The 25,047-nt window shown below is 46.2% G+C and overlaps 1 protein-coding gene across 1 annotated transcript in view; it reads right to left on the minus strand.

The window, feature by feature from the left end:
• Positions 1 to 384: 384 nt before the first annotated feature.
• Positions 385 to 25,047, minus strand: part of LOC134651486 (WD and tetratricopeptide repeats protein 1) — a 30,205-nt gene continuing 5,542 nt past the window's right edge. Inside the window, exons 6-14 of the mRNA XM_063506600.1 lie at positions 23,768 to 23,877; positions 20,227 to 20,388; positions 17,229 to 17,356; positions 16,397 to 16,544; positions 14,454 to 14,550; positions 12,076 to 12,238; positions 10,512 to 10,680; positions 2,088 to 2,246; positions 385 to 568 (exon numbers count right to left, since the gene is read on the minus strand). Coding sequence (XP_063362670.1) covers positions 2,088 to 2,246; positions 10,512 to 10,680; positions 12,076 to 12,238; positions 14,454 to 14,550; positions 16,397 to 16,544; positions 17,229 to 17,356; positions 20,227 to 20,388; positions 23,768 to 23,877 — 1,136 coding nt within the window. The 3' untranslated portion in view covers positions 385 to 568. The remainder of the gene's footprint in view (positions 569 to 2,087; positions 2,247 to 10,511; positions 10,681 to 12,075; positions 12,239 to 14,453; positions 14,551 to 16,396; positions 16,545 to 17,228; positions 17,357 to 20,226; positions 20,389 to 23,767; positions 23,878 to 25,047) is intronic.

Raw genomic sequence — 25,047 nt, forward strand, 5'->3', positions numbered from 1 at the left:
ACTTATGAAAGCAGAAGAATATAAATGATCGTATTAGATTCATAATTGTTACATATTTGCCATTATTTATTTTTAAAACGTGTTATTCAATAAAAAGACACGTCAAGATTGTTTACCTTATTTCTAATGCTAAAAAAAACGAACTATAGCTTCAATTTCTATGAATAGGGACGAATCTTGGAATGAGAGACCTGATAATTTCTTAAAAACTACCTACACAGATTGTGTTATGACATTGAAAATAGTAGTAGAATTTGTATGATACAATTTGTGCGGGTAGTCTTTAAGAAATTGTCAAGTTAATTTCATTACAGGTTTTGTCCCTATTCACCCCCGCCTTCCGTCCTCACCCCGGATGACGGTATGTAATTATTTCTACTATAGTATGAATTCTGGTAATGATTGGCCTATAATAATGAAGTTGGTCGAGTATTATAAGGGAAATGAAAGCTTGGGCGCGTATCATTTAATGAATAATTTATTTACATTTACAGCTGACTTGGCGAAGTTAGGGAAACCGAGCGATTTTTGTTGCTAACTTGCTACCACCGGCTATCACATGTTGCACCTGCAAATTAAAATAATCATGGTATAATAATATACTCCGCCTGGTACTCTCTTCCGAGATTCGCGAATGACCTAACTGTCACTTGCCTACGTCATCATGCTGTTTACAGGTTCTCAAACTTTAAAATGTGGGAGAATTTTAACCAACGGTGAAAATTCTTTTAACGGCATTAATTTTAAGTTATTCATGTAGAAACATAGTAAAATAAAACAAATCTATACTGCACTTTTCACTCCTACTCTTACAGTTCCGAATAGAGCAGCCAACCATTTTCGTAACAAAACATTAATTACCAAGCTTACGACGTGAAAAGTTTGGAAAACACTGCGACTGCTGACACTGAGCGAGAAGGAAATAACAATTAACACGCGTTCGACAAGGACGGTCGGTCAGGGACAAAATGGCGGATTGTCAAATGTGACAGCGCTATCCTGTGTTGCCAATAGTGTAAACAGAATTACCCGAACGTCTGAAATTTCTTTCGTGAATCGGAAGATATTGCTAACGAATAATTAAAAAAGACGTGTTACTGTAAAATTTAAGATAAAATACATATAAATGAAAATTATTAAATTATAAAGAAATAAATTAACTTATTAACCATAGATATAATGTACCCATGTAACATGTTATGTTGAAATAAAGTGGCAATGTTATTGTGACGTAGGCAAGTGACACTCTGGGAAGAGAAGACCATGTTTTATTAGACCATGAAAATAATTAATGCTTATGTGTTAGTTTAAATATTTAATACTACCCCTTTGAACGGCACGCCTATAGGGAACGTGCATGAACTATAGGGGGCAGCACAGGAGCCGTCAGATTTTTGGCGCGAGGCGTAAATGTGAAGTTTATGCTTCCGATTTAGCTCACAAGATGGCAGAACCTACTATGCACAAGAAAACGCATGAGGGCGGTAGATGGCAGCACTAGCTTTGACAACCAATAGGGTCCGCGCGCGTCAGTTGACCTTTGCCGAGTATGGCGGTCAAATGGTTACGGAAGAAACATGGCCTCGAAGGGGTCTTAGTGGTCTTACAACACACATTCTACAACCTAAAAAGGAAAAGTAATCCCACTACTTATGGAATCTACGTCAACACATCGTTAGCGCGATGTAGGATTCGCGTCCTCCTGTACAGCGCCATCTCCCCGACAATTGAATAAACTCGCTGGTACATGTCTTCAAAGAAAAGTGAGTCCTATTGTCCCGACATAAGGTTGATATAGACCTAGCTGGCGCGGCAGGCGGGCGAGTGCAGGTCGCGGTCTGCGCCGGCGAAGCTGATGTTGAGCAGCATGGCCTCGAAGGAGTACAACACACATCTACTATAACCAAAAACAAAAAAAAGTAAAAGTACTCGCGTACTTATAGAATCTACGTCGACACATCGTTAGCGCGATGTAGGATTCGCGTCCTCCGGCACAGCGCCATCTACCAGACAATTGGGTAAACTCGCTGGGAAATGTCATCGAAGAAAAGTCAGTCCTATTGTGGCGACATAAGGTTGATATTTACCTAGCTGGCGCGGCAGGCGGGCGAGTGCAGGTCGCGGTCTGCGCCGGCGAAGCTGATGTTGAGCAGCATGGCCTCGAAGGGGTCGCTGCGCATGCGCCGCTGGTTCTCGTGCGCCGCCGAGCCCGCGTCCAGCACCACGCGGGGCTCTTCCACGCCGTCCTTTTAACATATATTTTGAGGGATCAATTATACATATCGTGTTTTCTAATAAATTTAAAACTTTCGCGTTTTGAACACATATTAACTCACATTTATAGACGGGTCTATCGTGAAATTTATTTAACTACCTTTATTTACTGACGTTTCGACACAGGTTTCACTGGTGGTGGTAAATAAAGGTAATTAAATAAATTTCGCGATAGACCCGTCTATAAATGTGAGTTTATATTTATACTTATGTTGATACAGTTAAGCTAGTGAACCGTGTATTAAGTGTGTACCTCGGGCATAGCTGGGCAGAAGTCCGTTAATCCGTTAATCGTTAATTAACGAAGTTAAGTTTTCGAGTAACGGATTAACTTTTAAGTTAACTTTAAAAACCTGTAACGGACTTGTTAACTTCCGTTAACTTTCCTTAAGTCCGTTAATCGTTAATACCTAAGTGCCTATTTACACCAAGGCCACCAAGACTACTTTGCGTTAGGTTTGTATGCAGTGCAACTTTACATAGCGCGAATTGTACTACTGACTAAGAGTCTGATATTGCTTACCCCGTGCGCCGTATTAATTTTGTTATTACGAGAGTATGACATAGTCGATCGCGGCAACCTGAGCAGTTGCCATATAAGATACACGGATGCGAGCGAGACAAATATAACAACTTACTTACTATTCGAGACCGAGCGGTCACACGACACGACGATATGATTATTTCTACTAGTTTTATTTCCTATTGCGTATATTTACGATTTCGAGTTAACGATTAACTTTAACTAGAACCTAGTACTTACTTAATACCTTACACAGTAGATTAAGGAAGATTGTTGAGTGCTACCGTTCGCCAACAAACTGTCATGCAGTTTGGCGAAAGAAGATGTGTAATGTATTGCTGTGTATTTTTTATTGAGTAAATAAATTAAAAAAAATAAATTAATTAACTTCCGTTAAAACTTTTGAAAAGTAACGTTTTAACGTTTAACGAAGTTAACTTCAACTTCAACTTCAACTTCAACATTTATTCAGCAAATAGGCCACAAGGGCACTTTTACACGTCAACATTGAATTTACATAAAAGCAAAATAATAATAATTATACATCAACAATTATTAAATACAACTACAACTACCAAATCAAACTAACGTAATACAATTACATAGAGATGTATAAGGTCTCTTAATGTCGAATTACATAAAAAAACTATAATAATAATATTAAAATAAAAACAAAACAGATACATGGAAAAAAAATCTAAACTTATTTAGAGGTGTAAATGTCTCTAAGTGTCAGAACTAAAAAATAACATAGTTTATCAAATTATCCTTAGAGATGTATAGGGTCTCCAAGAGTCACAATCCTGTATGATTAACACATTACGAGAAAAAAAAAACATACGAGAACCGAATGAGGCGTCTCACTGCCATTAAATTAAAAAATAAAGTTACTAAATATATTCGTGTTAGCTTAAACAGACCCGTCTCCACAAACAGCTTACAACTTAACTTTTTATTTAACGGATTAACGAAGTTAACTTTTTCATTAACGGTGCCCAGCTCTGACCTCGGGCCTGGGGCTCCACAGGCGCACGCAGGGCTCGATGCCGCTGGTGGCGAGCAGGCAGGCGGCGGGGTGAAGCTGCACGCAGTTGACGATGGACTCGTCGCCGCGCAGGCAGCGCACGATGTTGCCACAGTCAGGATAGTGAACCGTGTGTACCTCGGGCCTGGGGCTCCACAGGCGCACGCAGGGCTCGATGCCGCTGGTGGCGAGCAGGCAGGCGGCGGGGTGAAGCTGCACGCAGTTGACGATGGACTCGTCGCCGCGCAGGCAGCGCACGATGTTGCCACAGTCAGGATAGTGAACCGTGTGTACCTCGGGCCTGGGGCTCCACAGGCGCACGCAGGGCTCGATGCCGCTGGTGGCGAGCAGGCAGGCGGCGGGGTGAAGCTGCACGCAGTTGACGATGGACTCGTCGCCGCGCAGGCAGCGCACGATGTTGCCACAGTCAGGATAGTGAACCGTGTGTACCTCGGGCCTGGGGCTCCACAGGCGCACGCAGGGCTCGATGCCGCTGGTGGCGAGCAGGCAGGCGGCGGGGTGAAGCTGCACGCAGTTGACGATGGACTCGTCGCCGCGCAGGCAGCGCACGATGTTGCCACAGTCAGGATAGTGAACCGTGTGTACCTCGGGCCTGGGGCTCCACAGGCGCACGCAGGGCTCGATGCCGCTGGTGGCGAGCAGGCAGGCGGCGGGGTGAAGCTGCACGCAGTTGACGATGGACTCGTCGCCGCGCAGGCAGCGCACGATGTTGCCACAGTCAGGATAGTGAACCGTGTGTACCTCGGGCCTGGGGCTCCACAGGCGCACGCAGGGCTCGATGCCGCTGGTGGCGAGCAGGCAGGCGGCGGGGTGAAGCTGCACGCAGTTGACGATGGACTCGTCGCCGCGCAGGCAGCGCACGATGTTGCCACAGTCAGGATAGTGAACCGTGTGTACCTCGGGCCTGGGGCTCCACAGGCGCACGCAGGGCTCGATGCCGCTGGTGGCGAGCAGGCAGGCGGCGGGGTGAAGCTGCACGCAGTTGACGATGGACTCGTCGCCGCGCAGGCAGCGCACGATGTTGCCACAGTCAGGATAGTGAACCGTGTGTACCTCGGGCCTGGGGCTCCACAGGCGCACGCAGGGCTCGATGCCGCTGGTGGCGAGCAGGCAGGCGGCGGGGTGAAGCTGCACGCAGTTGACGATGGACTCGTCGCCGCGCAGGCAGCGCACGATGTTGCCACAGTCAGGATAGTGAACCGTGTGTACCTCGGGCCTGGGGCTCCACAGGCGCACGCAGGGCTCGATGCCGCTGGTGGCGAGCAGGCAGGCGGCGGGGTGAAGCTGCACGCAGTTGACGATGGACTCGTCGCCGCGCAGGCAGCGCACGATGTTGCCACAGTCAGGATAGTGAACCGTGTGTACCTCGGGCCTGGGGCTCCACAGGCGCACGCAGGGCTCGATGCCGCTGGTGGCGAGCAGGCAGGCGGCGGGGTGAAGCTGCACGCAGTTGACGATGGACTCGTCGCCGCGCAGGCAGCGCACGATGTTGCCACAGTCAGGATAGTGAACCGTGTGTACCTCGGGCCTGGGGCTCCACAGGCGCACGCAGGGCTCGATGCCGCTGGTGGCGAGCAGGCAGGCGGCGGGGTGAAGCTGCACGCAGTTGACGATGGACTCGTCGCCGCGCAGGCAGCGCACGATGTTGCCACAGTCAGGATAGTGAACCGTGTGTACCTCGGGCCTGGGGCTCCACAGGCGCACGCAGGGCTCGATGCCGCTGGTGGCGAGCAGGCAGGCGGCGGGGTGAAGCTGCACGCAGTTGACGATGGACTCGTCGCCGCGCAGGCAGCGCACGATGTTGCCACAGTCAGGATAGTGAACCGTGTGTACCTCGGGCCTGGGGCTCCACAGGCGCACGCAGGGCTCGATGCCGCTGGTGGCGAGCAGGCAGGCGGCGGGGTGAAGCTGCACGCAGTTGACGATGGACTCGTCGCCGCGCAGGCAGCGCACGATGTTGCCACAGTCAGGATAGTGAACCGTGTGTACCTCGGGCCTGGGGCTCCACAGGCGCACGCAGGGCTCGATGCCGCTGGTGGCGAGCAGGCAGGCGGCGGGGTGAAGCTGCACGCAGTTGACGATGGACTCGTCGCCGCGCAGGCAGCGCACGATGTTGCCACAGTCAGGATAGTGAACCGTGTGTACCTCGGGCCTGGGGCTCCACAGGCGCACGCAGGGCTCGATGCCGCTGGTGGCGAGCAGGCAGGCGGCGGGGTGAAGCTGCACGCAGTTGACGATGGACTCGTCGCCGCGCAGGCAGCGCACGATGTTGCCACAGTCAGGATAGTGAACCGTGTGTACCTCGGGCCTGGGGCTCCACAGGCGCACGCAGGGCTCGATGCCGCTGGTGGCGAGCAGGCAGGCGGCGGGGTGAAGCTGCACGCAGTTGACGATGGACTCGTCGCCGCGCAGGCAGCGCACGATGTTGCCACAGTCAGGATAGTGAACCGTGTGTACCTCGGGCCTGGGGCTCCACAGGCGCACGCAGGGCTCGATGCCGCTGGTGGCGAGCAGGCAGGCGGCGGGGTGAAGCTGCACGCAGTTGACGATGGACTCGTCGCCGCGCAGGCAGCGCACGATGTTGCCACAGTCAGGATAGTGAACCGTGTGTACCTCGGGCCTGGGGCTCCACAGGCGCACGCAGGGCTCGATGCCGCTGGTGGCGAGCAGGCAGGCGGCGGGGTGAAGCTGCACGCAGTTGACGATGGACTCGTCGCCGCGCAGGCAGCGCACGATGTTGCCACAGTCAGGATAGTGAACCGTGTGTACCTCGGGCCTGGGGCTCCACAGGCGCACGCAGGGCTCGATGCCGCTGGTGGCGAGCAGGCAGGCGGCGGGGTGAAGCTGCACGCAGTTGACGATGGACTCGTCGCCGCGCAGGCAGCGCACGATGTTGCCACAGTCAGGATAGTGAACCGTGTGTACCTCGGGCCTGGGGCTCCACAGGCGCACGCAGGGCTCGATGCCGCTGGTGGCGAGCAGGCAGGCGGCGGGGTGAAGCTGCACGCAGTTGACGATGGACTCGTCGCCGCGCAGGCAGCGCACGATGTTGCCACAGTCAGGATAGTGAACCGTGTGTACCTCGGGCCTGGGGCTCCACAGGCGCACGCAGGGCTCGATGCCGCTGGTGGCGAGCAGGCAGGCGGCGGGGTGAAGCTGCACGCAGTTGACGATGGACTCGTCGCCGCGCAGGCAGCGCACGATGTTGCCACAGTCAGGATAGTGAACCGTGTGTACCTCGGGCCTGGGGCTCCACAGGCGCACGCAGGGCTCGATGCCGCTGGTGGCGAGCAGGCAGGCGGCGGGGTGAAGCTGCACGCAGTTGACGATGGACTCGTCGCCGCGCAGGCAGCGCACGATGTTGCCACAGTCAGGATAGTGAACCGTGTGTACCTCGGGCCTGGGGCTCCACAGGCGCACGCAGGGCTCGATGCCGCTGGTGGCGAGCAGGCAGGCGGCGGGGTGAAGCTGCACGCAGTTGACGATGGACTCGTCGCCGCGCAGGCAGCGCACGATGTTGCCACAGTCAGGATAGTGAACCGTGTGTACCTCGGGCCTGGGGCTCCACAGGCGCACGCAGGGCTCGATGCCGCTGGTGGCGAGCAGGCAGGCGGCGGGGTGAAGCTGCACGCAGTTGACGATGGACTCGTCGCCGCGCAGGCAGCGCACGATGTTGCCACAGTCAGGATAGTGAACCGTGTGTACCTCGGGCCTGGGGCTCCACAGGCGCACGCAGGGCTCGATGCCGCTGGTGGCGAGCAGGCAGGCGGCGGGGTGAAGCTGCACGCAGTTGACGATGGACTCGTCGCCGCGCAGGCAGCGCACGATGTTGCCACAGTCAGGATAGTGAACCGTGTGTACCTCGGGCCTGGGGCTCCACAGGCGCACGCAGGGCTCGATGCCGCTGGTGGCGAGCAGGCAGGCGGCGGGGTGAAGCTGCACGCAGTTGACGATGGACTCGTCGCCGCGCAGGCAGCGCACGATGTTGCCACAGTCAGGATAGTGAACCGTGTGTACCTCGGGCCTGGGGCTCCACAGGCGCACGCAGGGCTCGATGCCGCTGGTGGCGAGCAGGCAGGCGGCGGGGTGAAGCTGCACGCAGTTGACGATGGACTCGTCGCCGCGCAGGCAGCGCACGATGTTGCCACAGTCAGGATAGTGAACCGTGTGTACCTCGGGCCTGGGGCTCCACAGGCGCACGCAGGGCTCGATGCCGCTGGTGGCGAGCAGGCAGGCGGCGGGGTGAAGCTGCACGCAGTTGACGATGGACTCGTCGCCGCGCAGGCAGCGCACGATGTTGCCACAGTCAGGATAGTGAACCGTGTGTACCTCGGGCCTGGGGCTCCACAGGCGCACGCAGGGCTCGATGCCGCTGGTGGCGAGCAGGCAGGCGGCGGGGTGAAGCTGCACGCAGTTGACGATGGACTCGTCGCCGCGCAGGCAGCGCACGATGTTGCCACAGTCAGGATAGTGAACCGTGTGTACCTCGGGCCTGGGGCTCCACAGGCGCACGCAGGGCTCGATGCCGCTGGTGGCGAGCAGGCAGGCGGCGGGGTGAAGCTGCACGCAGTTGACGATGGACTCGTCGCCGCGCAGGCAGCGCACGATGTTGCCACAGTCAGGATAGTGAACCGTGTGTACCTCGGGCCTGGGGCTCCACAGGCGCACGCAGGGCTCGATGCCGCTGGTGGCGAGCAGGCAGGCGGCGGGGTGAAGCTGCACGCAGTTGACGATGGACTCGTCGCCGCGCAGGCAGCGCACGATGTTGCCACAGTCAGGATAGTGAACCGTGTGTACCTCGGGCCTGGGGCTCCACAGGCGCACGCAGGGCTCGATGCCGCTGGTGGCGAGCAGGCAGGCGGCGGGGTGAAGCTGCACGCAGTTGACGATGGACTCGTCGCCGCGCAGGCAGCGCACGATGTTGCCACAGTCAGGATAGTGAACCGTGTGTACCTCGGGCCTGGGGCTCCACAGGCGCACGCAGGGCTCGATGCCGCTGGTGGCGAGCAGGCAGGCGGCGGGGTGAAGCTGCACGCAGTTGACGATGGACTCGTCGCCGCGCAGGCAGCGCACGATGTTGCCACAGTCAGGATAGTGAACCGTGTGTACCTCGGGCCTGGGGCTCCACAGGCGCACGCAGGGCTCGATGCCGCTGGTGGCGAGCAGGCAGGCGGCGGGGTGAAGCTGCACGCAGTTGACGATGGACTCGTCGCCGCGCAGGCAGCGCACGATGTTGCCACAGTCAGGATAGTGAACCGTGTGTACCTCGGGCCTGGGGCTCCACAGGCGCACGCAGGGCTCGATGCCGCTGGTGGCGAGCAGGCAGGCGGCGGGGTGAAGCTGCACGCAGTTGACGATGGACTCGTCGCCGCGCAGGCAGCGCACGATGTTGCCACAGTCAGGATAGTGAACCGTGTGTACCTCGGGCCTGGGGCTCCACAGGCGCACGCAGGGCTCGATGCCGCTGGTGGCGAGCAGGCAGGCGGCGGGGTGAAGCTGCACGCAGTTGACGATGGACTCGTCGCCGCGCAGGCAGCGCACGATGTTGCCACAGTCAGGATAGTGAACCGTGTGTACCTCGGGCCTGGGGCTCCACAGGCGCACGCAGGGCTCGATGCCGCTGGTGGCGAGCAGGCAGGCGGCGGGGTGAAGCTGCACGCAGTTGACGATGGACTCGTCGCCGCGCAGGCAGCGCACGATGTTGCCACAGTCAGGATAGTGAACCGTGTGTACCTCGGGCCTGGGGCTCCACAGGCGCACGCAGGGCTCGATGCCGCTGGTGGCGAGCAGGCAGGCGGCGGGGTGAAGCTGCACGCAGTTGACGATGGACTCGTCGCCGCGCAGGCAGCGCACGATGTTGCCACAGTCAGGATAGTGAACCGTGTGTACCTCGGGCCTGGGGCTCCACAGGCGCACGCAGGGCTCGATGCCGCTGGTGGCGAGCAGGCAGGCGGCGGGGTGAAGCTGCACGCAGTTGACGATGGACTCGTCGCCGCGCAGGCAGCGCACGATGTTGCCACAGTCAGGATAGTGAACCGTGTGTACCTCGGGCCTGGGGCTCCACAGGCGCACGCAGGGCTCGATGCCGCTGGTGGCGAGCAGGCAGGCGGCGGGGTGAAGCTGCACGCAGTTGACGATGGACTCGTCGCCGCGCAGGCAGCGCACGATGTTGCCACAGTCAGGATAGTGAACCGTGTGTACCTCGGGCCTGGGGCTCCACAGGCGCACGCAGGGCTCGATGCCGCTGGTGGCGAGCAGGCAGGCGGCGGGGTGAAGCTGCACGCAGTTGACGATGGACTCGTCGCCGCGCAGGCAGCGCACGATGTTGCCACAGTCAGGATAGTGAACCGTGTGTACCTCGGGCCTGGGGCTCCACAGGCGCACGCAGGGCTCGATGCCGCTGGTGGCGAGCAGGCAGGCGGCGGGGTGAAGCTGCACGCAGTTGACGATGGACTCGTCGCCGCGCAGGCAGCGCACGATGTTGCCACAGTCAGGATAGTGAACCGTGTGTACCTCGGGCCTGGGGCTCCACAGGCGCACGCAGGGCTCGATGCCGCTGGTGGCGAGCAGGCAGGCGGCGGGGTGAAGCTGCACGCAGTTGACGATGGACTCGTCGCCGCGCAGGCAGCGCACGATGTTGCCACAGTCAGGATAGTGAACCGTGTGTACCTCGGGCCTGGGGCTCCACAGGCGCACGCAGGGCTCGATGCCGCTGGTGGCGAGCAGGCAGGCGGCGGGGTGAAGCTGCACGCAGTTGACGATGGACTCGTCGCCGCGCAGGCAGCGCACGATGTTGCCCGTGCGACGGCACCAGATGAACATGCTGCCGTCATCCGAACTGCACAACGATACAATCAACTAGAAGTTCGAAGGGAACTGGGACTAGCTTCATATATATTTAAATTGGTACGAGGCAAGTGCAATCCTGGAGTCCTGGCAGAGGTGCGTTTGAACGTATCGGATCGGTATGTGTGGCGGCGGCGGCGGCCGAGCCTGAGGGGCTACCGCGAACCACGTACGACGTGTTGCATCTCTGCCGCACTTGTAATTTCGTATGTAAGTGTGACAGGGAGGCAACATGTCGAATGTGGTTCGCGGTAGGCCTTCTGTTGGCCGAGCCGCGCGCTCGAACGCAACTCCTTCGCCAGTACAGGCCCCCTTTACGCGCGCAATTCGAACCCTGAATCGAGTAGCGATCGAGTTAGATTTGTTTTTCTGTTCTTTGAACGAATTCACAAAGGCCACTTTATATGTTCTGTGTTACTGTAATTTGTAATAATGTACCTATGTTGTTTTTTTTATTCTCTTGTGTGTCAAGTTCCATACTGTCGAATTAGGATACCTAGCCTGTAGCGATGTGTGTGTATGTAATAAATAAATTAAAAAAAAATTAAAAAAAAATTAAGGAGCCGTAGATTCAGAGAGCGGAGTTTTTGAAAAACTGGCCAAGTGCGAGTCGGACTCGCGTTCCGAGGGTTCCTTACATTAATTCCGACTCACGCACACGCACATTTCTAATAGGTTTTCCTGTCATCTATAGGTAAAGAACTATTTTGTGTATTTATTTCAAAATGTTAGCCACATTCGTTTCAGAGATAAAGGGGGGAGGGGGGGGGGGGGTCGGACAGACAGACAGACAGACAGATGCACGAGTGATCCTATAAGGGTTCCGTTTTTCCTTTTGAGGTACGGAACCCTAAAAAGAACGAGTTTATGTTCCCAATAAACTCAAAAACTACTGAACGGATTTTCATTCGGTTTTCACCTATCAATAGAGTGATTCTTGATGAAGGTTTAGGTGTATAATTTGTTAAGGTTTTCGATAAATTGGTTGAAATATGACGATGTTTGCTAATGATGTCGGAATAAAACACGCATACAGTATTAATAATAATACATAATAAACATAATAATACGAGTAGTATAGATAGAATATCATTCCAGCCCGACTCACTCCGCGGCAGCAGATAGACTGAATATTGATTCTCAGTTCTATTGGAAATTCTAGGTTCTTGTTTTTCTTTAAATATTAGTGTTTTTGATTTGAAAAAAAAAATATCGTTCCCCAATTTCACAGCTTCTTGTTGACAAGCTAAAAATATCGTCAAAATTAATGTGACGTGCGTAGGGGTTTAAAAATTTCATAATTAACTCTTGAACTTACTCGTTATAAATTTAAAGAGTACTGAGCGTAGCGAGTGATTCGATCGTTTTAGTTGTTAGCACAACTCACCCGGCGGCTATGAAATTAGCGTCGGGGCCCAGAAAGCTGGCTTCCTTGATGTCAGTGGTGGTGTTGCAGTGGCCCAGGAACCGCTGCGAGTAGTCGAGGGCCGCGGCCCGCAGTTGGCGCTCCAGGAGGCTCGTGGGCTGGTTTTCTTCAGCCTCGCCCGGCGCTAAGGAAGGGGCTATAATGTTAAATTATCTCTCGATTTCAGTTCGTTTACATTTAATATGGAAACTAAAATAAAAAGATTATATGATATACCTACATATTATACCTATTCTGCCCTGCTAAGCCGAATACCGCTATCTCAAAAGAAAATGTATTTCTATAAGTTAGCAATGAATTTTCTTTCTATAGCATTAGAATTCCCTTTTCATTATCATTTTAGAGATAGCGCTAATAGGCTTAGGAGGGCAGTATTTCGCACCCAAATTTATTTAATTAAATATTTATCACTCATAAGTCCATCCTACACAAAGACAAAGATAAAATTCAGAAGACAAATATTAGACTCGAAATTGCAATAAACTACTTTGCTCTCTAAAGGATAAAATGAAATTTTGGACAATGATTTATAAAAAAAACCTTTCCGAATGAATAGGGTAATAAAATGTTTTAAAATATTGTATAACAAAAAAAGCCCTACTTATAGATGGTCAACCAAATCATGTCAGTAGAAAAAGGCGCGAAATTCAAATTTTCTATGAGACGATATCCCTTCGCGCCTAAATTTTTCAAATTTGCCGCCTTTTTCTACTGACAAGATCTGGTTGACCATGTATATATAGTTTGTCGATTTCTAACTGGCCCCGACGGCGAATCCTTTGTCTATTGTTAAGTAAAACCGCACGTGCTACTTACCTGCAAAAAAGGGTCTTAATTATTCTATTTGGCACCTGAGCGCGGGCTAGTCCGACGCTCAACAAACCAGTGTAGGTGCGCTCTCCGATAACGCGCCTTTGTTACGCATCTCGATGACACATTTTAGACTGGTTCTGTAGCGTCCGACTCGCCGGCACTCAGTAACCGTAGTACTGAGTGCCGGCGAGTCAAATGGACCACACACAGCCTAGAAAAATATTTTTCACACCACCTATTCGGAAAAGAGCTTTTTCTTCCCTGCTAGGAGGGATCAAAGTGGCACTTTTCCTCCCTGCTAGGAGGGATCAAAGTAACACTTTTCTGTTCTAGCACACTAGTTTTACATTTCTTTGCACATTATTTTTTTAGCTTAAATAATCTGTTTAAGCATCAGATTGTGTCAACACTAAGATTTTTTTATTTTCCTCATAGTTGACGTGAAAAGCAGTATGTGTCACACGGTATCAAAATTATTTCGTCTTGGGCGTTAACACTTGAATCCCTCATTACGCTCAGGGTTCAATGTACGCCCTTGACGGAAATATATCATTTTGATCCCTTGTAACACAAACTATTATTTCCTTTAATTAATTTTGAACTTTATTGCAATCTCCATAGAGTGGTAATTCAATAACCGGTAAAACGGCCCAACTATTTTTTTAGGCAGGTAGTAGCACGTGCGGTTTCACTTAACAATAGACAAAGGTTAAGCCGTTCGGGGCCTGTTAGAAATCGACAAACTTTATCAACAAACATTGAGTTATTTGACTAAACACTAAACTAAAAAAGCGGCCAAGTGCGAGTCGGCCTCGCCCATGAAGGGTTCCGTATTTAGGCGATTTATGACGTATAAAAAAAAAAACTACTTACTAGATCTCGTTCAAACCAATTTTCGGTGGAAGTTTACATGGTAATGTACATCATATATTTTTTTTAGTTTTATCATTCTCTTATTTTAGAAGTTACAGGGGGGGGGACACATTTTACCACTTTGGAAGTGTCTCTCGCGCAAACTATTCAGTTTAGAAAAAAATGATATTAGAAACCTCAATATCATTTTTGAAGACCTATCCATAGATACCCCACACGTATGGGTTTGATGAAAAAAAAAAAATTTGAGTTTCAGTTCGAAGTATGGGGAACCCCAAAAATTTATTGTTTTTTTTTCTATTATTGTGTGAAAATCTTAATGCGGTTCACAGAATACATCTACTTACCAAGTTTCAACAGTATAGTTCTTATAGTTTCGGAGAAAAGTGGCTGTGACATACGGACGGACAGACAGACGGACAGACAGACATGACGAATCTATAAGGGTTCCGTTTTTTGCCATTTGGCTACGGAACCCTAAAAAGGAGTGTACAGGTTTTTAAAAAGGTCGGCAACGCGCATGTAACACCTCTGGAGTTGCAGGCGTCCATAGGCTACGGTGACTGCTTACCATCAGGCGGCCCGTATGCTTGTTTGCCACCGATGTGGTATTAAAAAAAAAAAGTATGAAATAGTAGAGATAGCGGGTCTACCTTCGTCGGCTTGGGTCTCGACTGTGTCCAGAGCGACGTTAATGTCCTTCTGTAGCAAAAACACCGCGTGCACCGACGCGTGCCGCGGGAACTTGTCCTGCACATAGCCACATCACATTATTACACTGTGTCCGCCAAGGACACCCACCCTGCATGCAATTAGAATTTCAAATGACAGTTTCAGATCACTCGCAAAATATGGTCGCCGTATTGAACTTCTTCATTACTGTACTGATTGCTTTAAAACGCAGTAGGAGCCTTATTATGGCCTACAAAAGTTGTGTCACTAAATAGGCCAATGTTATGGTTTTTTTCTACTCCCATACTTTTATTTGTCATTTAAAGGGTCGTACACACACCTTTAAAACCCTACCTTATAGTTGTCAAGACAAGTCTTTAGTCTATGCCCCAAAAAAGAATTTGTGCATACACGGAGTATCTTTTTGGCGATTTTACGATACTTCGTGTAATGACCACTGAAAAATTTTTGAATGAAATACAGTGTTGCCAACCTTATTTTAAATGTCATCTCTGACAAATAAGTGAACCATAGACATGTTTTTTTTTAAATTTCATACATTCTTTTCCCGCCCGTACCCTCCATTTTTGCTACTCCTTGAATTAAAAATATTTGTTAAACTTACAATTTTATTTCAAAGTAAGTGCTTGGTCGTAGAAAAAGCGTGGCGTCTTTATTAACAATTTCCGGCTTCGCCTCAAATTGTTACTTACGCCACTCGCCTTTTTTGACCTCTCTTAAACAACGGTTGCATAAAATACTATAGCGGTTTTACCTTAACACGTTCACTGCCCCCGACGCACATGTGCGTCCACCGTCATACAAGTTTGTTCCTAGGCCACGCCCCCTGGCAGTGAACGCGTTAAAGTACAGCAAGCATCCGTGCGCTTCATGAGCCCTCTTTAGACTAGTAAACTAAATTGTTTATTTATAGAATTAATTTATATTAATTAACATTATTAACTAATTTGTAATTTTTAATTTCTTTTAGTAATACACTGTATATATCTTGTTTGTAAAAAAAAAAAAAAAAAAATTTGTAATTTAATGCTCGAATTTTTATTATAATTTATGCAAGCCGTTATTATCTATTATATTTTGATTTAATTTAATTTCTTTTTAATTTCAATTAATTTATGTATATTTTGCTACAAAATGACATTGTATAGTTTATAGAGCATAATACTAACAATATTTTATAAGGCATAGTCGTAAGTACTAACAAAAAATGATCCCTGATGGTCCTGTAATAAATGAATTTATTATTATTTATTATAGCTGGTCAACCAAATCTTGTCAGTAAAAAAAAGGCGCGAAATTCAAATTTTCTATGGGACGATATCCCTTCGCGCCTACATTTTTCAAATTTGCCGCCTTTTTCTACTGTCAAGATCTGGTTGACCAAGTATAGAACTTTTGAATTACAGATGTTATGTAGTGCATAACTGTTTTCCGTCGTATTTTCTCGGAGACGTTCGTATTAGGGTATTTGACTGTATTTAAAATAAATTATTTAAACCATGCATGAAGTAAAGAACCAGAAGATTAATAGAGAAATGTAGACAGCAGTAATTTTTAGACACACTTTCTATTTTAAAGCCCGTACAAAACTATAAATAGTAGGTTATTTGATTGTGACGTCACATGCCAGTGTTTCATATAAATTCCATAGTAGCAAAATCGTTTTGACAGTTCGAAAAAAGAAACTGATTTTACTAGTAGTCAAATACCCTATAGATTTAGATATTTGTTCTCATAATATGAAATTAAATTGTAAATTATGCTTGACTAATCTACATGAATTTATATTATGATCGTCATTCATATTTACATAATATTATTTAATAGATACAAATTAAAAAATGTCTTAAAAATATACAATGTTATGCTTATGCATCAATGTTATGGTTGTTAGCGGTTTTACCTTAAAGTATAGTAAGCATTCGTGCGCTTCCCGCGCCCTCTTGAGGTCCATCAGACCCTTAGCTAGTCTGAAGTGAGACTTGACGTGCCCAGAGTCCAGTTTGATGGCGCGGTAGCAGTCCTTTATGGCTGCGTACGTATCGCCAGACCTGGTAGCATTATAACAACAAGTTAGTAAACATTCTACTTATAATAAATTTAAAAGTGGAAAAATTACTGTCTTGTGTGAGACTTATTGCTTTTGTTTTCTCTTTTTGCTGGCTATGGACGAGGTCTTGGTGGCTCAGATGGCAGAGCAATGGGCTAGCGATCCAGTGTCATGAGTTCAAGTGTCACCCAAGACAGTAATTTTTTCCACTTTTAAATTTATACCAAGATGTATCATGCCGGGCTAGCACATGATTAGCGCGACAGTATCTCGCGACGAGATAGACTAGACCCGTCTTTTTCTAACTGTGTTAATACAAATAATTTATTGAGAAAAGTGGTTGATCGTAAATACGAAGAATTTATAAAGACAAGTGGTTTAAATGCCTGAACTAGGATTCCCTGTGTTTCAGGCAGCGAAGGACAATATTAAGTCATTTTTAATAATTATTCACTTAATTATAAACTATAAGGCCGACTTGCACCATCGCACTAACCCGGGGTTAAGCGGTTAAACCGTTAACCAAGTGTCAAATAGTACTGGTAACCATGGTAACTCCAGGTTTAACCGGTTAACCCCGGGTTAGTGTAATGGTGCAAGTGGGACTAAGTCTTATTACCTTAACAAAAAACTAGGTTCTTAAGTATGTCATGTGTTAGGGGTGCTGTTAGTTGAGTATACATACCAGCCCCTCCTCATGAGTGCAGCGGCGCGGTTTGAGTACAAGATGGCGTGGTTGGGGCACGCGCCTAACGCTGCATTGTACAGTTCAACTGCCGCGGCGTAGTTACCCGCGTTCACTAACTCATTCGCCTGCAAACACGCGAATAATTGAGTAACATAACACCTGTGTGACTGACTGACATCCATAGACTAGGAATCCTCTAGACTGAGTTTAGAGCAATTATTTCATGAAACCGATGCTGCCAAAAATACGGGGGTGCGGGGGACGAGGTGAGCGAATCCCGTGCCGTGATTGGTCCGTTCAAAGACACGGACCAATCACGGCACGGGATTGACTCGAAGATGGAGTAAAACTACCGTATAAGCGGCAGAGGGGGTAGCGTTACTATGCTCAGTCTAGAGGATTCCTAGTCTATGCTGACATCATTCAAATATCTAGGGATGTAACGATACCGATACCGATATATCGGCCGATATAACCGGCATGCCGATATATGGGCCTCGCCGATTTTAATATACCCGATATCATAGTTTGAGAAGCGCAAACACAAAATGATTTGCGTAACAGATTATTTGCTAATAATTCAAATAAACTTTTGTTTCTTTAACAAAAATGTACCTAAATGTCCTAAAACGAACTTTAATTATTGATTTTGATTTAATTTTGCTTTGATTTTTCATTTTTCTTTTATTTATATTTTTCGGTTTTTCACACTTCACAAAATCGAGTGTCTATTAAACATAAGTTAATATGCATACAATATTAAGTACATATTTTTTTAATTAATTTGATTTATTTATTAAGTAACTACTAAGCCGCCGATAGCGGTATTGGTATCGGTATCGCCGATTATTTACTTCAATAATCGGTATTGTATCCGCGAAATCATCTATCGTTACATCTTTACAAATATCATTATTCATTATTGTCAGTGTGAGTTCAAATTGTCTTATATGTTAGGTTAAACGCTTTTTATTTTGAGATTCCTACATTTCAGTTTAGTGACGACTGGGTTTACATTTTATCACGTAGAACTTTCCATCGTGTGTTTTCGAATTTTCACTTTTGTAACGGTTTGTCCGTTTTGCGACACTTAACATACAATCAAACCTTTATAAGGCAGAGGGAATGGTGACAAGCAAAAGTCACTAAGTACCACCATAAGTTCATAGCCATAGTGAACCATATTAGTATGAAAAGAAGGTTGATTTTTGTTTATATATTTTATAGTAATTAGTGACTTTTGTTTGTCACCTGACGATATATTTCCCACATCATTTTGAACTTTTTTTTCAAAGTGAAAAATTTTGCATAATTTCTGTCATCCTTATGCTTATGGTTAACTTACCCTTTCTTTTAAAGCGCGTACCGACTCGGGTAACGGCTGCTGCGGTTCTGGTTCAGGAGTATACTTCCCACATCATTTTGAACTTTCTTTCAAAGTAATAGGGTTCAATTTTGCATAATTTCTGTCATCTTGCTTACGGTTAAGACTCACCCGTTCTTTTAAAGCGCGTACCGACTCAGGTAATGGCTGCTGCGGTTCCGGTTCAGGAATATACTTCCCACATCATTTTGAACTTTCTTTCAAAGTGATAGGGTTCAATTTTGCATAATTTCTGTCATCTTGCTTACGGTTAAGACTCACCCGTTCTTTTAAAGCGCGTACCGACTCGGGTAATGGCTGCTGCGGTTCCGGTTCAGGAATATACTTCCCACATCATTTTGAACTTTCTTTCAAAGTGATAGGGTTCAATTTTGCATAATTTCTGTCATCTTGCTTACGGTTAAGACTCACCCGTTCTTTTAAAGCGCGCACCGACTCGGGTAACGGCTGCTGCGGTTCTGGTTCAGGAATATACTTCCCACATCATTTTGAACTTTCTTTCAAAGTGATAGGGTTCAATTTTGCATAATTTCTGTCATCTCACTTATGGTTAAGACTTACCCGTTCTTTTAAAGCGCGTACCGACTCGGGTAACGGCTGCTGCGGTTCTGGTTCAGGAATATACTTCCCACATCATTTTGAACTTTCTTTCAAAGTGATAGGGTTCAATTTTGCATAATTTCTGTCATCTCACTTATGGTTAAGACTTACCCGTTCTTTTAAAGCGCGTACCGACTCGGGTAACGGCTGCTGCGGTTCTGGTTCAGGAATATACTTCCCACATCATTTTGAACTTTCTTTCAAAGTGATAGGGTTCAATTTTGCATAATTTCTGTCATCTCACTTATGGTTAAGACTTACCCGTTCTTTTAAAGCGCGTACCGACTCGGGTAATGGCTGCTGCGGTTCTGGTTCAGGAATATACTTCCCACATCATTTTGAACTTTCTTTCAAAGTGATAGGGTTCAATTTTGCATAATTTCTGTCATCTTGCTTACGGTTAAGACTCACCCGTTCTTTTAAAGCGCGTACCGACTCGGGTAATGGCTGCTGCGGTTCCGGTTCAGGAATATACTTCCCACATCATTTTGAACTTTCTTTCAAAGTGATAGGGTTCAATTTTGCATAATTTCTGTCATCTTGCTTACGGTTAAGACTCACCCGTTCTTTTAAAGCGCGCACCGACTCGGGTAACGGCTGCTGCGGTTCTGGTTCAGGAATATACTTCCCACATCATTTTGAACTTTCTTTCAAAGTGATAGGGTTCAATTTTGCATAATTTCTGTCATCTCACTTATGGTTAAGACTTACCCGTTCTTTTAAAGCGCGTACCGACTCGGGTAACGGCTGCTGCGGTTCTGGTTCAGGAATATACTTCCCACATCATTTTGAACTTTCTTTCAAAGTGATAGGGTTCAATTTTGCATAATTTCTGTCATCTCACTTATGGTTAAGACTTACCCGTTCTTTTAAAGCGCGTACCGACTCGGGTAACGGCTGCTGCGGTTCTGGTTCAGGAATATACTTCCCACATCATTTTGAACTTTCTTTCAAAGTGATAGGGTTCAATTTTGCATAATTTCTGTCATCTCACTTATGGTTAAGACTTACCCGTTCTTTTAAAGCGCGTACCGACTCGGGTAATGGCTGCTGCGGTTCTGGTTCAGGAGTTAGGTCCCTAGCCTCTCCGGCCCTGTAGGCGTGGTTGTGTTGGATGATGAACGACTCCACTAAGACCGGCCTGCGGCCGTGGTTGATGTCGAAAAGGTAGATCTGAAAACAGCATTGGTGAAATGGGGAAGGAAAATTTAGTAACAATCTCTAAATCACCCAACAGAGCGACAGCTGACGTTCAAGAAGCGTCACGATAAATATATAGCGAAATTTTAAACTGGTTCAATCAATCAATCATTTATTTATTGCACCATGGTTACAACGAGAGATGTTACAACATTTATACAAGTAAGTACCTCATGGACCCTAAAAGGGTATGACAAACATTTCCTTAAACTAAGATTTATAATATTTACATATGTCATGCAATAAAGCACAAAAAGTAGCATCGTATTAAATTATATAAATAGAACTAATAAATTACATATTAAAGCTATCTGCGCAGAAATCATTAATAGAATAATACACTTTTCTCGCAAGGAACCATTTCAATCTTTTTGCGTATGTTGTATCCCTTTCCTCTGCCTTTATAAAGTCTGGAATATGATTGTAGCATTTAGCTGCTGCATAAAGAGGGTTTTTCCTATATATTTGTAATTTAGGCGTAATTTGTTCGGATCATTAGCATGAAAACTGAAAGGCGAAATAAATAATTTTCAACAACGTATTTTTCTGCCCTCCGGCCGGAAAGCGTCAACTTTCGGCCCGCTGCGCTAAACAAAGTTACCGTGAACGAAAAATAGTATACCTATCACATGTACCTAATAGGGATGATGACACATGTTGAATTTTATAACAAAATCTAGTAAAATAGATAGCAAACGAGCAATTTATTACAATAATGTGGATATTAAAATAAAGTATTGAAAAATTACAAAAATACAGGACCTGAAAGTTTCAAAATTTAAGTTTTTTTTTACTTCCAAAAACGATAAAAGTAAAGGTACCATTCGATTCCTTACATTTCATCCAAAAAAATATTGTATAGCAACTATATATATAAACGCAATATTTCACCGAGAAAAACGCAATTTTCTTGTTTTGTCCATACTACAAGATGGGCTCCCAGAGACCTTGACATCACGTTCACTTACCGTTTTGTTTAGGGCGTTTCGCGAGTGAAGTGCGACTGTCGGCCTTTAACTACAATTTCTGACTTTTGTGTTACTTTAATGCAATGGGTCCCATATAGACATTTGATCCTAAAAACAAATCCGATCGATTGATACCATAAATGAAAATTAGTCATGTAGCCTATTGTCGGCCGAAGCAAAGCCAACATTTTACACTTAATAGTCCTAGGTATGAATGTATGTAATATAATACTATAAACTATAGTCTGTCAAGCTGGATACGTCAGTAGCAATGTAAAGCAAACTAAAGTATCGTATCCCTAAGAAACGAACAAAAAGCAGCAATGTAAATCGAACAACGATGAAATGTAAATAAAACAGTTCCACAGACAAGACATAAATGACACGCATTTTTCGATCAATTCAAATGTTGCTAACCCGCGATTTTTCAAATTTGTCGCCTTTTGCTACTGACAAGATTTCCTTGACCAACTATAGTTGGTCAAACCAATTCGTTAGTCAGTAAGAACCAGAAAAACTATACTCATCCTTTGCTGGGTGCTAGTACTAGTGTACGAGGGGCGTTCAAAATATTCTCGGTATTGATATCTTACGACCTCTTCTAAAATTTCTTTCGTTACTGGCCGCTAAGGTTTATTCATTGACATTAAAAAAAAGTATAATTCGAACCGAGATAGTCTTTTGTTTTTCTGCAATTGCTGAACAAACATGAACATCCTGTGCGAATTGACAATGTTAACTAAATTAGAACATCGATGCGTGATAAAATTCTTGACAAAACAGGGTAAAAATCAAAAAACCATAAAAGAGGAAATGGATTGTGTTTACCGTGAGTCTGCTCCTTCTTTATCTACCATTCAAAAGTGGTCAAGCGAGTTTAAACGCGGAAGGGAGAGTATTGAAGATGACCCTAGACCTGGCCGGCCTGTAGTAGCTACTTCACAAGAAAATATTGATAAAGTGGAAAAACTTATATTGGAAGATGGTCGAGTGAAGGTAAAATCTATAGCACAAGTAACCAATCTCTCTATTGGTACCGTACATGATATTATACATGACCATCTTAATATGTCAAAAGTAAGTGCAAGATGGGTTCCGCGAATGCTGACTCGGCTTCAAAAAGACATGCGTGTAGCTTGTTGTTCCGATTTTATTGACCTGTGCGGTGAAAATCCTGATGAGGTGCTGCAAAGAATAGTTACTGGAGATGAAACCTGGGTTCATCATTATGACCCAGAGAGTAAACAAGAGTCCATGCAGTGGCACATTAAGGGTTCAGCTCATCCCAAGAAGTTCAAGGTCATCCCTTCAGCTCGCAAGGTCATGGCCACGATATTTTGGGATTGTGAAGGAGTATTACTAATCGATTATAAAGATAAAGGTGTAAATATCACAGGACAGTACTACGCTAACATTCTACGTCAATTAAAGGATGTAATTAAAGAAAAGAGGCGAGGAAAGTTAACCAAAGGTATTCTGCTTCTGCATGACAACGCCCCCGTCCATACTGCTCATATTGCCAAGGCAGCTATTGTTGAACGTGGGTTTAAAACTGTTACTCACCCACCGTATAGTCCGGACTTAGCCCCCAGCGACTTCTTTTTGCTCCCCAATCTTAAAAAGGATCTGCGTGGAAATAAATTTTCTGACGATGAAGCATTGAAGGCGGCAGTGGAGGAGCATTTTTACACGAAAGATAAAAAATATTTTTACGAGGGATTAAAAAAAATAATTGATCGATCTTTTAAGTGTATGAACATAGGGGGGGAGTATATTGAAAAATAAAAATATCAAACTTTTCGTACTTGTTTGTTTTCATTCTCATACCGAGAATATTTTGAATACCCCTCGTAAGACAAAGATAGTATGATTACCTCTGTCTATGTGTGAAATGAGACAGTCTTTTGACAAACTATATATATCCTCCTAAGGCCCAAGGTCCTACCTATAGTACCTATTCACTTCGATGTAATTTAAACCATGTTCAATTGGAACAGAGTCGCTTTTGCTTTGTTTCGTTCAACTTTCAAACAACCCAAAATCAACTCTATTTCCTACAAGTTAAGTTCAAATTTCAGTGGTAGTTTTTTTGATAATTCGTTGGTATAGCTGGGCATTAGGAGGATATACATTCACATAAACTTACACATTACTTACACCTTTTTAACTTACTGAGACTTTAGGCAGGATAATAGATAAAAATTTCTTATTTACTTAAAATGTAATTGCTTTGATATTTGTAGTGGCAAATGTATTATTCGGTATTTCTCTTAGATTCCCACGATACAGGCTGTGTCTAGTGTGCCCACTGTACTGCTTTTATTGACACTTCTGTATTTCCTGAAATAAATATATTTCGATTTTTTTTTTTCAAGTTTTCGTACCTGTTCTGACCCTAGGTTCACTAGCAACTCGTTGCCGTCGTGACTGAACGCGACGTAAGTAGTCGCTTTCTTAGGGAAGTTGTGCTCGTTCGGTTCAATCGACAGGTGACCTGAACAACGATTAAACAAAAACTGTAATATACAACAGTAGATTGGACAGTACCACACATGCGGGCATGACGCCCCTCGAGTATTATAAGCAGTGATCGGGGATTTCTATGCCACACCGCGGGATATCAAGTCGAAATGGTAATATGGATACGCCACTTGGCCCGCGATAGGAACAAAACTGTTCGAAAAGTAAACGCTACTTCGGTGTTGGTGATTCGTTTATAAAATAAAGGACTGTAAAAAAACAGTGTTGGTTATGATTTAAAGAAAAAATATTATTCAAAAAATTATTAAGTTTTCAATTTTTCAATTTCAAATTTTCAATTATTAATATTAATAATATATGCAATGCATGATTAATTGATTAACAGTAACATGCCAAAACACTCTCCTATATCGCACACGAATCCCGGAATCCCGCGGCATATCCATACTAGCATAATGATTGAGGTCATTCACCCCAAGTGGCACAGAAATCCCCGATCACTGATTATAAGTCCCAGTTGCACCATCCGCACTTGACAGACCGATCAACGTCACCCGGCGCGCCGCGGCGGTTTACTATGAAACTTTACATACAATAAAATTTAGCGAACTCTTTAACAATGACAAATAGTTTGGTGCAACTAACTCTAATAGGGATGTTGACAATTTTTTGGAACTGGTTTCATTTTCTAGATAGACACGTAATACACAGAAAAAATTATTAAAAAAATATATTCATTAATTTTGAATAAAAAACATGTATAATAAGTTTCGTGTTTAAATTTCGCGCCTAAACGCTCCAAACTGTCACGTGACCTTGATGACGTAACGGCGTTTTAACCAAACTGCTGTCAGTCATGTTTTTAAATTTTTTATATGGCAACTGACAATTTTTTTAAAGCGTTTTTTAAAATTATTTTAAATACTTTTGATTATTTTTAATTTATTTATTACCCATATTTACACTTGCAAAATATGATTTTCCGCGTTCTAATATTCCCTGCTATGGTAAAAACATGACATGTTATATATTCGCGATTCATGTCAACATCCCTATTGAGTATGTTTACTTGTGTGTGCGTACACTTACCGGGCGCGTAGTAAGTGACGGCGGCTCGGGGTATGTTGTGGTCGTGGTCGCCGACGTCAACATCCCTATTGAGTATGTTTACTTGTGTGTGCGT

Source organism: Cydia amplana, chromosome 10, assembly GCF_948474715.1.
Source record: "Cydia amplana chromosome 10, ilCydAmpl1.1, whole genome shotgun sequence".
Classification (NCBI taxonomy): Eukaryota; Metazoa; Arthropoda; class Insecta; order Lepidoptera; family Tortricidae; genus Cydia; species Cydia amplana.